Source organism: Oncorhynchus clarkii, chromosome 4, assembly GCF_045791955.1.
Source record: "Oncorhynchus clarkii lewisi isolate Uvic-CL-2024 chromosome 4, UVic_Ocla_1.0, whole genome shotgun sequence".
NCBI classification, from domain to species: Eukaryota; Metazoa; Chordata; class Actinopteri; order Salmoniformes; family Salmonidae; genus Oncorhynchus; species Oncorhynchus clarkii.
This window is the reverse complement of record NC_092150.1, coordinates 74270578-74285622: the sequence shown is the minus strand read 5'-3', so window position 1 is coordinate 74285622 and position 15045 is coordinate 74270578. Positions and strand designations below refer to the sequence as shown.

General features: G+C 45.0%; 1 protein-coding gene across 1 annotated transcript in view; it reads left to right on the top strand.

The window, feature by feature from the left end:
* Positions 1-15045, top strand: part of LOC139407269 (FIG4 phosphoinositide 5-phosphatase a) — a 101508-nt gene that overhangs the window by 41573 nt on the left and 44890 nt on the right. The window contains exons 12-16 of the mRNA XM_071150900.1: positions 569-702; positions 2938-3054; positions 9264-9309; positions 9453-9601; positions 9729-9895. Coding sequence (XP_071007001.1) covers positions 569-702; positions 2938-3054; positions 9264-9309; positions 9453-9601; positions 9729-9895 — 613 coding nt within the window. The remainder of the gene's footprint in view (positions 1-568; positions 703-2937; positions 3055-9263; positions 9310-9452; positions 9602-9728; positions 9896-15045) is intronic.

Here is a 15045-nt window from a genome sequence, read left to right as displayed (position 1 = left end):
TGTCTGCGTTGGAGAGAAGAGGTCATGACTAATGCGTGACACGTACATGCGCACACACTGCTCCTGTGGGTGAACTGGCATTAATGTCTGGAAATAGTTCTCTCTTAAGGTAGCTCCATCTGTTCTTAGTTACAGATGTAGGATCTTAATTTGGTCATTATTTTGTTGCTGAGAATTTTCCTGCACTTGTACAAACTTGTAGTGTATTTGAATTTCCGCTTTGACATTTCAGACTTAAATTTGCCCTAATGAAAAATGTATCAACCCCTACAAAAAGTCCATTAATTATAATCCACATAATTCACATTTCCTGTTGCTGCAGGACTATTTTCCTGCTTTAGCAAACTGGCTCAAATTATTAAGGTCCTACATCTGTATGTAGTTAACGGATTGAGATGTTAAAAAAACGTTATGTTCATTCAGGTGGTACCGTTGTGGGAGAAATTTTCCAGAGACAAAAATTTATGAAGTTACCATAGACTTTCATGCATTTTCTCATAAATCAGAGACCTTTCCTTCAGTGTAAATGAGTAACGCTGATGATGTGTGTCTCCGTGTCTGTGTGTAGAAACGAGAGAAGAGAAAGCATGAGAAGATCCTCAGTGAGGAGCTCTTCCCTGCTGTAATCAACCTCAACCAGTTCCTCCCTCCAGAACACTGCATCGACTACATCGCCTGGGACATGGCCCGATACACCAAGAGGTACAGATCTAGGATCAGCTCACCCAAACCCTATCCTTAACCATTAAAGGGGAAACGCCTAATATCAGTGTTTGGTTGCGACTTCGTCCTAGTCATACCTGCTGCTTTAGCTTAACCCTACACCAGCATCGTGTTCTGTAAGAACCAGAGGTACAAAGTGTTGTCCCAGCAACCTAATTCAACACCTCAGAACATTTAATGGTTCCCAAACTTTTTGGGTCCACAACCCTATTTTGATATCTGAAAAGTCTCGTGACCCCACCCTTGTGAATTTTTTGTTGTTGTAATTAACAACCAATGTTTACTTTTAATGTGGGACTGTGACAGTCAATTGCAAGTTATGCTGATGTATAATGTCTCATATCTCGCCACCACTAATGAGATGGGTGTGGTTGATGAATGTCGCGTCGGAGCTTCTCAAAGTCAGGGTCAGCAGTATGCACCTCCTCTCTGCTGTCACATCCAACCCTGATCTATATTTGCTTTAATGCAGACAAGCCAAGCACTGGATCCAGCTTCACACATATGAGCTGGCGAAGGGTAGTCTACCATGACTTTTCTGGTGCTTTCAAGACAACTGGGAACTCTGAAAAATACGAGGTTGAATCCTGACATTAGTGATCTTCAGGTCGGAAAGTCTGAGCTCTAGAAAGAGGGCTGAGTTCCCGAGTTACATGACTGTTCAAAGCAAATTTTCCCAGTTGGAGCTCTTTTCATTCTGAGTTACCAGTTGTCTTGGGAAGTAAGTCCCAAAGTGCCCTTCCAAGTGTTGGAGGTGAGCAGTCATCACTCATGTGGGACACTTACTGATGCTGTTTTTTGTTATTTTCATTACACAGAAGGTCAACCAAGTCAGTTGTTTTTACATCCATTGTGAATGACAACCGCTCCTCTCTCAATGCGAAAAATCACATTCACGTTCATAACTAGAGTGCGGAGGCCTGCCTGCCGTCCCGGGATAGATGGAGTTCCATCTGTGCAAAAGCCCACCATTCCATCCCATATGGAATCTGTTTTTCATCAATATAGCCACAGCACACTCAGGAATCGTGAGACAGAACAATATGTCCTCGTGAATAGCCTCCCCCAACATTTATAGCGAACAAAAGTCAATGCATGGGCATCTCGATCCTCACAGATAACATCCATTTGGAGAGCATAAGCTGGGGAGTTTTGGAGTACAATCATTTTCATTTTAGATTTTTAAGGTTAACCACATAAAAATGTTGAGATACAAAGACGATATAAGATATTTTTAGTATTTATTTATTACATTTTTGGGGGGGATTTGGGAAATTCTCCCGCAACCCCATTTTCATATCTGCCCCATAGTTTGGCAACCTCTAGGCTACGCTCACCAACAATGGACCTGAATTTAACAGTAGAGGAGTTATTGTTGCTGTCCCTGAAAGAAATGTTCAAGTTCAATGAAACATTTTTCAAAGAGACCTTTTAAGTTACCTAACACTCATTCATATGTTTTCTCTCTCTGGCTGCCCCACCCTCTGTCTGTCTGTCTGCCCTCTGTCTGTTTGCCCCGGTCTCTGTCTGTCTGCCTGCCCCGCCCCCTCTCTCTGTCTCTCTCTCTCTCTTTAAGGGGCTTTATTGGCATGGGAACATATGTTTACATTGCCAAAGCAAATTAAATGGATGATAAACAGAAGTAAAATAAACAATCAGAATAAACATTACACTCACAGAAAGTTTCAAAAGAATAGAAACTTTTCAATGTAGCTGAAGTTCAAAAAATAATAAATATGGTTTTATTTAAACTGGTTGCTTTTGTAGCAACAGGTCACATCTTGCTGCTGTGATGGTACACTGTGGTATTTCACCTAATAGATATGTGAGTTTATCCAAATGTAATTTGTTTTCAAATTCTTTGTGGATCTGTGTAATCTGAGGGAAATATGTGTCTCTAATATGGTCATACATTTGGCAGGAGGTCAGGAAGTGCAGCTCAGTTTCCACCTAATTTTGTGGGCAGTGTGCACATTGCCTGTTTTCCTTTGAGAGCCATGTCTGCCTACGGCAGCCTTTCTCAATAGCAAGGCTATGCTCACTGAGTCTGTACATAGTCAAAGCTTTCCTTAATTTTGGGTCAGTCACAGTGGTCAGGTATTCTGCCACTGTGTACTCTCTGGTTAGGACCAAATAACATTCCGGTTTGCTCTGTTTTCCAGTGTGTCAAATAATAATCTCATCTCTCTCTCCCCCTCTCCCTCCCTCTATCAGTAAGCTGTATAACGTGCTGGACCGTCTTAGTATGATAGCAGAGAACGTGGTCAAGAGGACCGGCTTCTTCATCAACCGCTCTGACTTCTTCTGCCACACCCTCAGACCAGACGAGAGGTACACACACACACACACACACACACACACACACACACCCTCACTCACACACCCTCACTCACACCCTCAAGCCAGACGAGAGGTACACACGCACACCCTCTGGGCAGACGAGAGTTACATACCCTCAGGCCAGACGATAGGTACACACAAACAGGCCAGACGAGAGGTGAGCCCAGGGGGGTAAAAATGTGCGCCCTTTACATCCCAACCTATACCTCTATAACTACCTCACCCCACCCTCTAGATTTTTTTACAGGGGTTGGTGTTAAATTGTCATAATTGGTTTTAATTGTGATTATTGCTACGTTTGTTTTAATGTGTTAGACAAAGTCCCTCCGAGGGCTGTTATAAAGCTCCGTCTAATAACTAATCATACAGTATTTTACAATCACGCATTAATAGCAATTACATTTCTTTTTTTCCCTTCTGATATAAATTAATGTCCAGTAATGGGAATAGATGGGTCTGTTAGATGGGAGTCTTGCTGAATAGTCATGGCCAGGGTATCCCTACCTATCAGAGTAGATGACGGAGCATGCAGCAGCAGAAGGGTGTGAAGAACAGCTGCATTGCTCACTATCTGCATATCTTAATCACAAGCATTGACATTTCCATCTGGTTACCTAAGCTGCTAGCCATTCTTCTAATGACGTATTTATTAGCTTTATGTTACATTATCAAACACACTCCCTTGCTTTTATACATGTGCTCATGCTTAAGAAACACACACACACGGCCGCCCACTCTCTCGTCTCTGGCGGGGTTGTTGACCTCAGTCCAGACCAGACGTGTCACAAATGAAAAGTCTTCCTCCATTTACTTCTTAATTTATTATTTATTCTGTGCTTCCAGACGTGACATTCTGACTAGCCCTGGGTTGTCTCATATGGAGACTCCCGTGGGGCTCACTGCTAGACTGGAGGCTAACCTTCTTACACAACCACAATTCTGAAAATAAATCAATCAATCAAAAGGGATTCAAAAGAATAAAAATAATAAATATATACACACACTACCGTTAAACTTTGGGGTCACTTAGAAATGTCCTTGTTTTTGAAAGAAAAGCACCATTTAAAATAACATCAAATTGATCAGAAATACAGTGGAGACATTGTTAATGTTGTTAATGACTATTGTAGCTGTAAACGGCTGATTTTTAATGGAATATCTACTTAGGCGTACAGAGGTCCATTATCAGCAATCCTGTGTTCCAATGGAACGTTGTGTTACCTAATCCAAGTGTATCATTTTAAAAGGCTAATGGATCATTAGAAAACCCTTTTACAATTATGTTAGCACAGCTGAAAACTGTCCTGCTGTTTTAAAGAAGCAATGCAATTGGCCTTCTTTAGTCTAGTTGAGTACCAGTTGGTGTCATGATAGTTTGCCCCTGGTGATGCGTTGTGCAGACCGCACCACCCTTTGGAGAGCCTTGCGATTGAGGGCGGTGCAGTTGCCTTACCAGGCTGTGATACAGCCCGACAAGGTGCTCTCGATTGTGCATCATTTTGGGTAGAGGTCGACCGATTAATCGGAATTGCCGATTAATTAGGGCCGACTTCAAGTTTTCAATCGGTAATCAGCATTTTTGGACACTGATTATGGCCGATTACATTGCACTCCACGAGGAGACTGCGTGGCAGGCTAACTACCTGTTATGCGAGTGCAGCAAGGAGCCAAGGTAAGGTGCTAGCTAGCATTAAACTTATCTCATAAAAAACTATCAATCTTAACATAATCACTAGTTAACTACACATGGTTGATATTACTAGTATATCTAGCTTGTCCTGCGTTGCACATAATCGATGCGGTGCCTGTTAATTTATCATTGATTCACAGCCTACTTCAACAAACGGTGATTTAACAAGTGCATTCGCGAAAATAGCATTGTCGTTGCACCAATGTGTACCTAACCATAAACATCAACGCCTTTCTTAAAATCAATACACAAGTATATATTTTTACACCTGCATATTTAGTTAATATTGCCATGAATTTCTTTTAACTAGGGAAATTGTGTCACTTCTCTTGCGTTCTGTGCAAGCAGAGTCAGGGTATATGCAGCAGTTTGGGCTGCCTGGCTCATTGCGAACTGTGTGAAGACCATTTCTTCCTAACAAAGTCAGCCAACTTCACCAAACTGGGGATGATTTAACAAAAGCACATTTGTGAAAAAAGCACAATCGTTGCACTAATGTACATAACCATAAACATCAATGCCTTTATTAAAATCAATGCACGACCGAAGTATATATTTTTAAACCTGCATATTAATGTTAGCAGGCAATATTAACTCTACAAATTGTGTCACCTCTCTTGCGTTCATTGCACGCAGAGTCAGGGTATATGCAACAGTTTGGGCCGCCTGGCTCGCTGCGAACTTATTTGCCAGATTTTTACATAATTATGACATAACATTGAAGGTTGTGTAATGTAACAGCAATATTTAGACTGATGGATGCCACACGTTAGATAAAATACGGAACGGTTCCATATTTCACTGAAATTATAGTTTCCGGATTTGACCATATTAATGACCTAAGGCTCGTATTTCTGTGTGTTATTATATTATAATTAAGTCTATGATTTGATAGCACAGTCTGACTGAGTGGTGGTAGGCAGCAGCAGGCTTGTGTAAGCATTAATTCAAACAGCACTTTCCTGCATTTGCCAGCAGCTCTTCCATTGCGCTGTTTATGACTTCAAGCCTATCAACGCCCGAGATTAGGCTGGCAATACTAAAGCACCTCTTAGAACATCCAATAGTCAAAGGTATATGAAATACAAATCGGATAGGGAGAAATAGTCCTATAACCTAAAACGTCTTACCTGGGAATATTGAAGACTCATGTTAAAAGGAACCACCAGCTTTCATATGTTCTCATGTTCTGAGCAAGGAACTTAAACGTTAGCTTTCTTACATGGCACATATTGCACTTTTACTTTTTTCTCCAACACTTTGTTTTGGCATTATTTAAACCAAATTGAACATGTTTCATTATTTATTTGAGACTAAATTGTTTTTATTGATGTACTATATTAAGTTAAAATAAAAGTGTTAATTCAGTATTGTTCTAATTGCCATTATTACAAATATATATAAATATTTTTATTTATTTATATATATATATAAATAAATAAATTGGCCGATTTAATCGGTATCAGCCTTTTTTGGCCCTCCAATAATCGGTATCGGTATCGGCGTTGAAAAATCATAATCGGTCGACCTCTAGTTTTGGGTGACAAGCCACATTTCTTCAGCCTCTTTCTGTGATGTGTACGCCCAGGAACGTAAAACCTCCTACCTTCTCCACTGTTGTCCCTTCAATGTGGATGGGGGGGTGCTCCCTCTGTTGTTTCCTGAAGTCCACGATCATCTCCTTTGTTTTCTTGACGTTGAGTGAGAGGTTGTTTTCCTGACGCCACAGGAATGAGTGCCCTCACCTCCTCCCTCTAGGCTGTCTCGTCGTTGTTGGAAAGTCCAGGACCCAATTGCACAGGGCGGGGTTGAGACCCAAGGCCCCCAGCTTGATGATGAACTTGGAGTATGATGTTGAATGCTGAGCTGTAGTCAATGAACAGCATTCTTATATAGGTATTTATTTTGTCCAGATGGGATATGGCAGTGTGATGGCAATTGCGTCGTCTGTGGACCTGTTGGCGGTATGGAAACTGAAGTGGGTCTAGTTTGGCCAGTAAGGTGGTGATATAATCCTTGACTAGGCTCTCGAAGCACTTCATGATGACAGAAGTGGGTAGTCATTTAGTTCAGTTATCTTTGCCTTCTTGGGTACAGGAACAATGGTAGCCATCTTGAAGCATGTGGGGACAACAGACTGGGATAGGGAGCGATTGAATATGTCCTTAAACACACCAGCCAGCTGGTCTGCGCATGCTTTGAGAATGCGGCTAGGGATGCTGCCTGGACCAACAGCCTTTCGAGGGTTAACACGTTTAAATGTTTTACTCACATAAGCCATGGGGGGGGGGCGCAGTCCTTGTTAGTGGGCCATGATGGTGGCACTGTATTATCCTCAAACCGGGCGAAGAAGGTGTTTAGTTTGTTTCGAAGCGTGACGTCCGTGACGTGACTGGATTTATTTTTGTATTCTGTGATTTCCTTTAGACCCTGCCACATATGTCTTGTGTCTGAGCTGTTGAATTGCGACTCCACCTTGTCCCTGTACTGGCATTTTGCTTGTTTGATTGCCTTGCAGAGGGAATAGCTACACTGTTTATATTCAGACATATTCCCAGACCTCTTTCCATGGTTAAATGCGGTGGATCGCGCTTTTAGTTTTGCACGAATGTCGCCATCCATCCACGGTTTCTGGTTAGAGTAGGTGTTAATAGTCACAGTGGGTACATCATCTCCAATGCACTTCTTTATAAAAGCACTCACCGAGCCAGCGTATAGGTCGATGTTGTTCTGATGCTGACCGCAACATATTCCAGTCCCCTGATCAAAACAATCTTGAAGCGTGGCTTCCAATTGGTCGGACCAGCATTGAATGGTTCTCGTCACTGGTACATCCTGTTTGAGGTTCTGCCTATAAGACGGAAGGAGCTAGATGGCATTATGGTCAGATTTGCCAAGGGGAGGGCGGGGGAGGGCTTTGTATGCATCGCGGAAGTTAGAGTAGCAGTGGTCGAGGGTATTGCGCATGCGCGTAGCGCAATCAATATGCTGGTAGAATTTAGGTAGCCTTGTTCTCAAATTTGCTTTGTTAAAATCCCCAGCTATAATAAATGCAGCCTCAGGATGTATGGTTTCCAGTTTGCATTTAGTCCAGTGAAGTTCCTTGATGGCCATCTTGGTGTCTGCTTGAGGGGGAATGTACACAGCTGTGACTATAACTGACGAGAATTCTCTTGGTAGGTAAAATGGCTGGCACTTGATTGTAAGGAATTCTAGATCGGGTGAGCAGAAGGACTTGACTTCCTGTATGTTATATTACACCATGAGTCGTTAATCATAAAGCATACACGCCCCTATCTTTGCCCAGAGAGGTGTTTATCTCTGTCGGCGCGATGCATGGAGAAGCCCGGTGGCTGAACCGATTCCGACAACATATCCCAAGAGAGCCATGGTTTCCGTGAATCAGAGAATGTTACAATCTCTGATGTCTCTCTGGAAGGCAACCCTTGCTCGAATTTCATCTACCTTGTTGTCAAGAGACTGGACATTGGCTAGTAGTATACTCAGGTGCGGTGTGCACTTCTACGGAGCCTGACCAGGTGGTCGCTTCGTCTGCCCCTAATGCGGCGTCGTTGTTTTGGATCTCCTACTGGAATTAGATCCTTTGTCCTGGGTGGTGGTCCGAACAGAGGATCCACTTCGGGAAAGTCGTATTCCTGGTCGTAATGTTGGTAAATTGACGTTGGGCTTATATCCAATAGCTCTTTCCGGCTGTATGTAATAAGACTTAAGATTTCCTGGGGTAACAATGTAAGAAATAATACATAAAAACTTGAAGCGAGGCGACCATCTCTGTCGGCACCATCATAATGAGTGAGAGGCACTGCATCGCAGTGCTTGAGGCATCACTTCAGACCCAAGTTTAATCCCAGGCTGTGTCACAACCGGCCATGAGCATGAGTAGGGTGGCGTCTGGGTTAGGGGAGGTTTTGGCCGGGTGGGCTTTACTTGGCTCATCTCGTTCAAGCGACTCATTGTGGCGGGCCAGGCGCCTGCAGGTTGAACAGTGTTTCCTCCGACACATTGGTGCGGCTGGCTTCCTGGTTAAGCGGTGCTTTTTTGGAGGATGCATGACTCGACCTTCGCCTCTCCCGAGCCCGTTGGGGAGTTGCAGCGATGAGACAAGATCGCGAAAATTGGGGAGAAATAGGGGTTAATTATTTTTTTACATTACCATATCATGCATAGCATACAAGCCAGGTGCTAGACACACCTGGCAATGAAGCAAGCATAGAGTGACCTAAATTGATAAGCAAAGAAGACGGGATGGTCATCTTGGAAGAGATGCTATGGGTATAAGAGCCGATGTTTCTCTGGTTTTCATCATACAGGGCTTTTTCCCAATGTGGCATTGGATAATTACTCCTCGATGCACCAGTCCTAAATGTGTTCAGATTCAGAAACTTCAAGTTTTGCCATCTCAAGACAATTAATGTGCATTGCAGGAGTATAAAAGTACAACAAGCATACTCCGTGTTGGATTGATTAAAGGAGTTTTCTCCTTCCTCAGGTGGGGAGATCTTGGGGGAAGTCTCACCTCAAGTGGGCGTGTCCAGGTACGGTATATTACACACCGTACACACCTGAGCAGGCGGTGGCTGTTGACATGGAAACCTGAAGGTGGAGATGATGCACATCTTTTATCAGCGCCCACATTCAAATGTTTTGTTGTTGTTGAGCTCTCCTCTCCCATCTTCAGACAGGTGTGTTGAGGACGAACTGCGTGGACTGTCTGGACCGAACTAACACGGCCCAGTTCATGGTGGGGAAGTGTGCTCTGGCCTATCAGCTCTACGCTCTGGGCATGATTGACAAGCCCAAGCTGCAGTTCGACACGGACTGTGTTAGGTAAAACCCTACTCTACTCTCGCCTCTGAGACTCACTTACACATTTTCTAAAAGTTGACATAAGTAATTAGAAAATGCTGTTGACATCTCTGACCTTGTGTGACCTTTACCCCCCTCCCCAATTCAGGCTGTTTGAGGAGCTGTATGAAGACCATGGGGACACCCTGTCTCTGCAGTACGGGGGCTCCCAGCTTGTCCACAGGGTGAAGACCTACCGGAAGATAGCCCCCTGGACACAGCACTCCAAAGACATCATGCAGACCCTGTCCCGTTACTATAGCAACGCTTTCTCAGGTAGATACTTACACACACTTTTATCTCACCTTTATTTAACCAGGTAGGCCAGTTGAGAACTAGTTCTCATTTACAACTGCTACCTGGCCAAGATAAAGCAAAGCAGTGTGACACCAAAAACACAGAGTTGCACATGGAATAAACAAACATACAGTCAATAACGCAATAGAAAAGTCCATATACAGTGTGTGTAAATGGAGTAAGATTAGGGAGGTGAGGCAATAAATAGGCCATAGTGGCGAAATAATAATTACAATTTAGCAATTAAACTCTGGAGTGATAGATGTGCAGAAGATGAATGTGCAAGTAGAGATACTGGGGTGCAAAGGAGCAAAAAAAAAAATTGCAATATGGGGATGAGGTAGTTGGGTGGGCTCTTTACAGATGGGCTATGTACAGGTGCAATGATCTGTAAGCTGCTCTGACAGATGATGCTTAAAGTTAGTGAGGGAGATATGAGTCTCCAGCTTCAGTGATTTTTGCAATTCGTTCCAGTCATTGGCAGCAGAGAACTGGAAGGAAAGGCGGCCAAAGGAGGAGTTGACTTTAGGGGTGACCAGTGAAATATACCTGCTGGAGAGCGTGCTACGAGTGGGTGCTGCTATGGTGGCCAGTGAGCTGAGATAAGGCGGGGCTTTACCTAGCATAGACTTATAGATGACCTGGAGCCAGTGGGTTTGGCGACGAATATGAAGTGAGGGCCAGTCAACGAGAGCATACAGGTCGCAGTGGTGGGTGGTATATGGGGCTTTGCGACAAAACGGATGGCACTGTGATAGACTGCATCCAATTTGCTGAGTAGAGTGTTGGAGGCTATTTTGTTGCAAAATAGGAAGCCAACTCTAGATTACATTTTGGATTGGAGATGCTTGATGTGAGTCTGGAAGGAGAGTTTGCAGTCTAACCAAACACCTAGGTATTTGTATTTGTCCACATATTCTAAGTCAGAACCGTCCAGAGTAGTGATGCTAGACGGGCGCGCAGGTGCGGGCAGCGATTGGTTGAAGAGCATGCATTTAGTTGTACTTGCATTTAAGAGCAGTTGGAGACCACGGAAGGAGAGTTGTATGGCATTGAAGCTCGTCTGGAGGTTTGTTAACACAGTGTCCAAAGAAGGGCCAGAATTATGCTCGCAAGCACACACATGCTCACACACACCCACATGCTCACACACACCCACATGCTCACACACACCCACATGCTCACACACACACACACACACAATCTGTCATAACAAAAATACTTTTACCATTGCAAATTCTTTACAGGCATCCTGAATCTAGGTAGTCTCTCTTGACAGCCCTAGTTTGAGATCTCTTATGTAGGTAGTAGTGTCTCTGAGGTAACGGTGCCTCCCAGGTAACGGCGCCTCCAAGGTATGACCACTTCATACCACTCACTCATCACCCCCGTATTGTTACTACGGCAACACACTCACTCAGGATCCCCCTATTCCCCCTATATACACACACATACTCCATTCACCCCTGCCCTGTCCTTATGACACCACTGCTTACTCATCCACTAGTGTCTCTTTCTCTCTCATTACCCCTCCTCATCCCCTCACCACCTCCTCACCCTCTCCCCTTACCCTCATCCCCTCTCCCCCCTCGTCTTCCTCATCCCCTCTCCCCATCCTCTCCCCCCTCCTCATCCCGTCCCCTCACCCCTCTCCTCATCCACTCTTCCTGCCCCCTCTTCTCCCATCCCACTCCTCTTCTCCCGCACCCCGCCCCCCTCCTCATCCACCCTTCCTTCTCCCCTCCTCATCCTCCTCTTCTCCCGCCCCCCTCCTCATCCACTCTTCCTTCTCCCCTCCTCATCCTCCTCTTCTCCCGCCCCTCCTCTTCTCACATCCTCCTCCTTATCCACTCTTCCTGCCCCCCTCCTCTTCTCCCCTCCCGTCCCCTTCTCCCGCCCTCCTCCTTTTCTCCTGCCCCCCTCCTCATCCACTCTTCCTGCCCTCCTCTTTTTCTCCTGCCCCCCCATCATCCACTCTTCATGCCCCCTCATCTTCTCCCTCCCCCTCCTTATCCACTCTTCCTTGTCCCGTCCCCCTCTTCTCCTGCCCCCTCATCTTCTCCCTCCCCCTCCTTATCCACTCTTCCTTGTCCCGTCCCCCTCTTCTCCCGCCCCTATCCTCTTCTCCCGTCCCCCTCCTCTTCTCCCGTCTCCCTCCTCATCCACCCTTCCTTCTCCCGTCTCCCTCCTCATCCACTCTTCCTTCTCCCCTCCTCACCCCCTCTTCTCCCGTCCCCCTCCTCTTCTCCCGTCTCCCTCCTCATCCACTCTTCCTTCTCCCCTCCTCACCCCTCTTCTCCCGTCCCCTTCCTCTTCTCCCGTCTCCCTCCTCATCCACTCTTCCTTCTCCCCTCCTCACCCCCTCTTCTCCCGCCCCCCTCCTCTTCTCCCGTCTCCTTCCTCATCCACTCTTCCTTCTCCCCTCCTCATCCACTCTTCCTTCTCCCGTCTCCCTCCTCATCCACTCTTCCTTCTCCCGTCTCCCTCCTCATCCACTCTTCCTTCTCCCCTCCTCACCCCCTCTTCTCCCGTCCCCCTCCTCTTCTCCCGTCTCCCTCCTCATCCACTCTTCCTTCTCCCCTCCTCACCCCCTCTTCTCCCATACCCCTCCTCTTCTCCCGTCTCCCTCCTCATCCACTCTTCCTTCTCCCCTCCTCACCCCCTCTTCTCCCGTCCCCCTCCTCTTCTCCCGTACCCCTCCTCATCCACTCTTCCTTCTCCCCTCCTCACCCCCTCTTCCTGACCCCCTCCTTATCCACTCTTCCTTCTCCCCTCCTCACCCCCTCTTCCTGCCCCCCTCCTCATCCACTCTTCCTTCTCCCCTCCTCACCCCCTCATTTTATTCTGCCCCCCCTCCTCATCCACTCTTCCCACCATTGCTCCCACTACCTCTATGCTCTCTCTGTCAGATAATGTGACCCCCCCCTCCCAACTCCTTAGTTACATTTCAAATCAAATCTATAATGAGTTTGCAGACCCAGCGTACGGCAAGTGGCAACCTCGTAATAATGTCATACATCATGTGATGTTTACACACCCTATCTCTCTCCCACGGGATTACACACACGCACACAGTTTGCATTACATTGGAGACTAATTGCTGTAAATTATTCTGGCAGAGAAACATTGTGTAGAGAGCTATATATTATCCCCCTTCTTCACATCAGTCTTCAGCATTGCCATAAAGACCCTAATAAATCAACTACTGTAAATGTGTCCAGTACTGATTTATTTATTGTATTTACCAGCTACATTGTTTGAGGACACGACATTGTGGGGAAGAGTTAGAGCAGAGGGGTGGAACCGTAGAGATCCTATTAATTTACTATTCTAATTCTATGGGTAGAACTCTATTGCCTTGGAATACTTTAGAACAGAATATATAAAACACAGGAAAACCTACTATACACAGCACTAAGTGCATCTGGTTGTGTTTTTGGCTTAGAAGTGTTCCCTTTCTACCTTAAAATCACAGTCTCTCTACGTCTTAGTTCACAGCCCTTTGCTGTTCAGAACACTGTAGACAGGGGGTTGATTAGAAGGCTTCCCCTCGTCTCGGTCTCCTACATCTCCTGTTGCTGGAAGATTTAACATCAGAGCTGTAGAAACTCTCCTCTATCTCCCAGAGCACTTTCTTCTGAATCACCCTCACACGTACAAAGATCCACAGTCACACACGCATTCATTTCATTTGCATGGACACACACACACCCTCGCCCACCTCCACACTAATTATGATGAAATTAGGCTTCCTTCACGACGTTGAATTATACGTCCTCATGACATCCCCCAGTGTAACATTCAGTCTACCAGCACTACAGGACCCATATCCTGGTAATGATAGGGCGGTGCACAATTGGCCCAGCGTCGTCTGGGTTTGGCCGGGGTAGGCTGTCATTGTAAATAAGAATTTGTTCTTAACTTACTTTCCTAGTTAAATAAAGGTTAAATTAAAAAACAAAAAAATATCTCCCTTCAGTCACACTGACACCTTACAGGGGACAAAATGGCTTCTCTCCACTTCAACTAACACATGACTTCCTGTCTATGACAGTGCCACGTTGAAAGTCACTGAGCTCTGCAGTATGGCCATTCTACTGCCAATGTTTGTCTATGGCGATTGCATGGCTGTTTCCTCGATTTTATATACCAGTCAGCAACGGGTGTGGCTGAAAAAGCCGACTCCACTAATTTGAAGGAGTGTATTTCTCCAACTGTCAACACATTCAAATGATTTGAGGACACGTACCGGAGCCACGTTGTTTGGGAATTGGGGGGGGGGGTGCGTATTCGGGCGTAGCTATGTCACAATGGGACACGGGACTAACGCGTCTTACCATCTGTGGACTATGATTTACGCTTCATCCCTCACAGCACTCGGGTTCCAAAAAGATGGAGAGAACAAAGAAAAGAAGTGAAAAGGCCAAACTACTGTGCCACTGAGGATGGGATCAGACAGACTGTCACAGTGCTTATTTCCCATGATTGCATTTCCTTTTCCTATTATGATATTGTGTTGTGTTGAGTCACCACCCTCGTTGTCGTCACTAATGCTAAAACAACTCTCATTTGTTTTTTCTTACTGTAGCCTCTCTCTCCTACCCCTCTCAACCCAACAGTCTGCCTCCTATTAGACTATTCTGAACTCTTTTTTCTTAACTGTAATTGAGGGTTTTTATTCATTCATAGGCTTACTCTTGTTTATTTTACGGCAAGATCTTCAATGGCAAGATGTTCAAAGAAGATTGGACTGTAACTGACATCCAAGAGAAAGAGCTGTTACATGTTCTAAGATGAGTCTGTACAGTACCGTGTCCAAGTTGAATGTTGGAACATTGTTAGAGCTGAAAACGTCTGCAATTCAATCTGTTCTAGGAGGCACATATGTTTTTCTGGCTGAGGTACATGCAGTGCATTCAGAAAGTATTCAAACCCCTAGACTTTTTCCACATTTTGTTACGTTACAGCCTTATTCTAAAATTGATTAAATAAAAATTGTTCCTCAATCTACACACAATAACCCATCATGAAAAAGTGAAAACAGATTTTTTTTATTTACAAATGTATTCAGTCCCTTTTGCTTTGAGACTTCAAATTGTGCTCAGGTGCATCCTGTTTCCATTGATCAT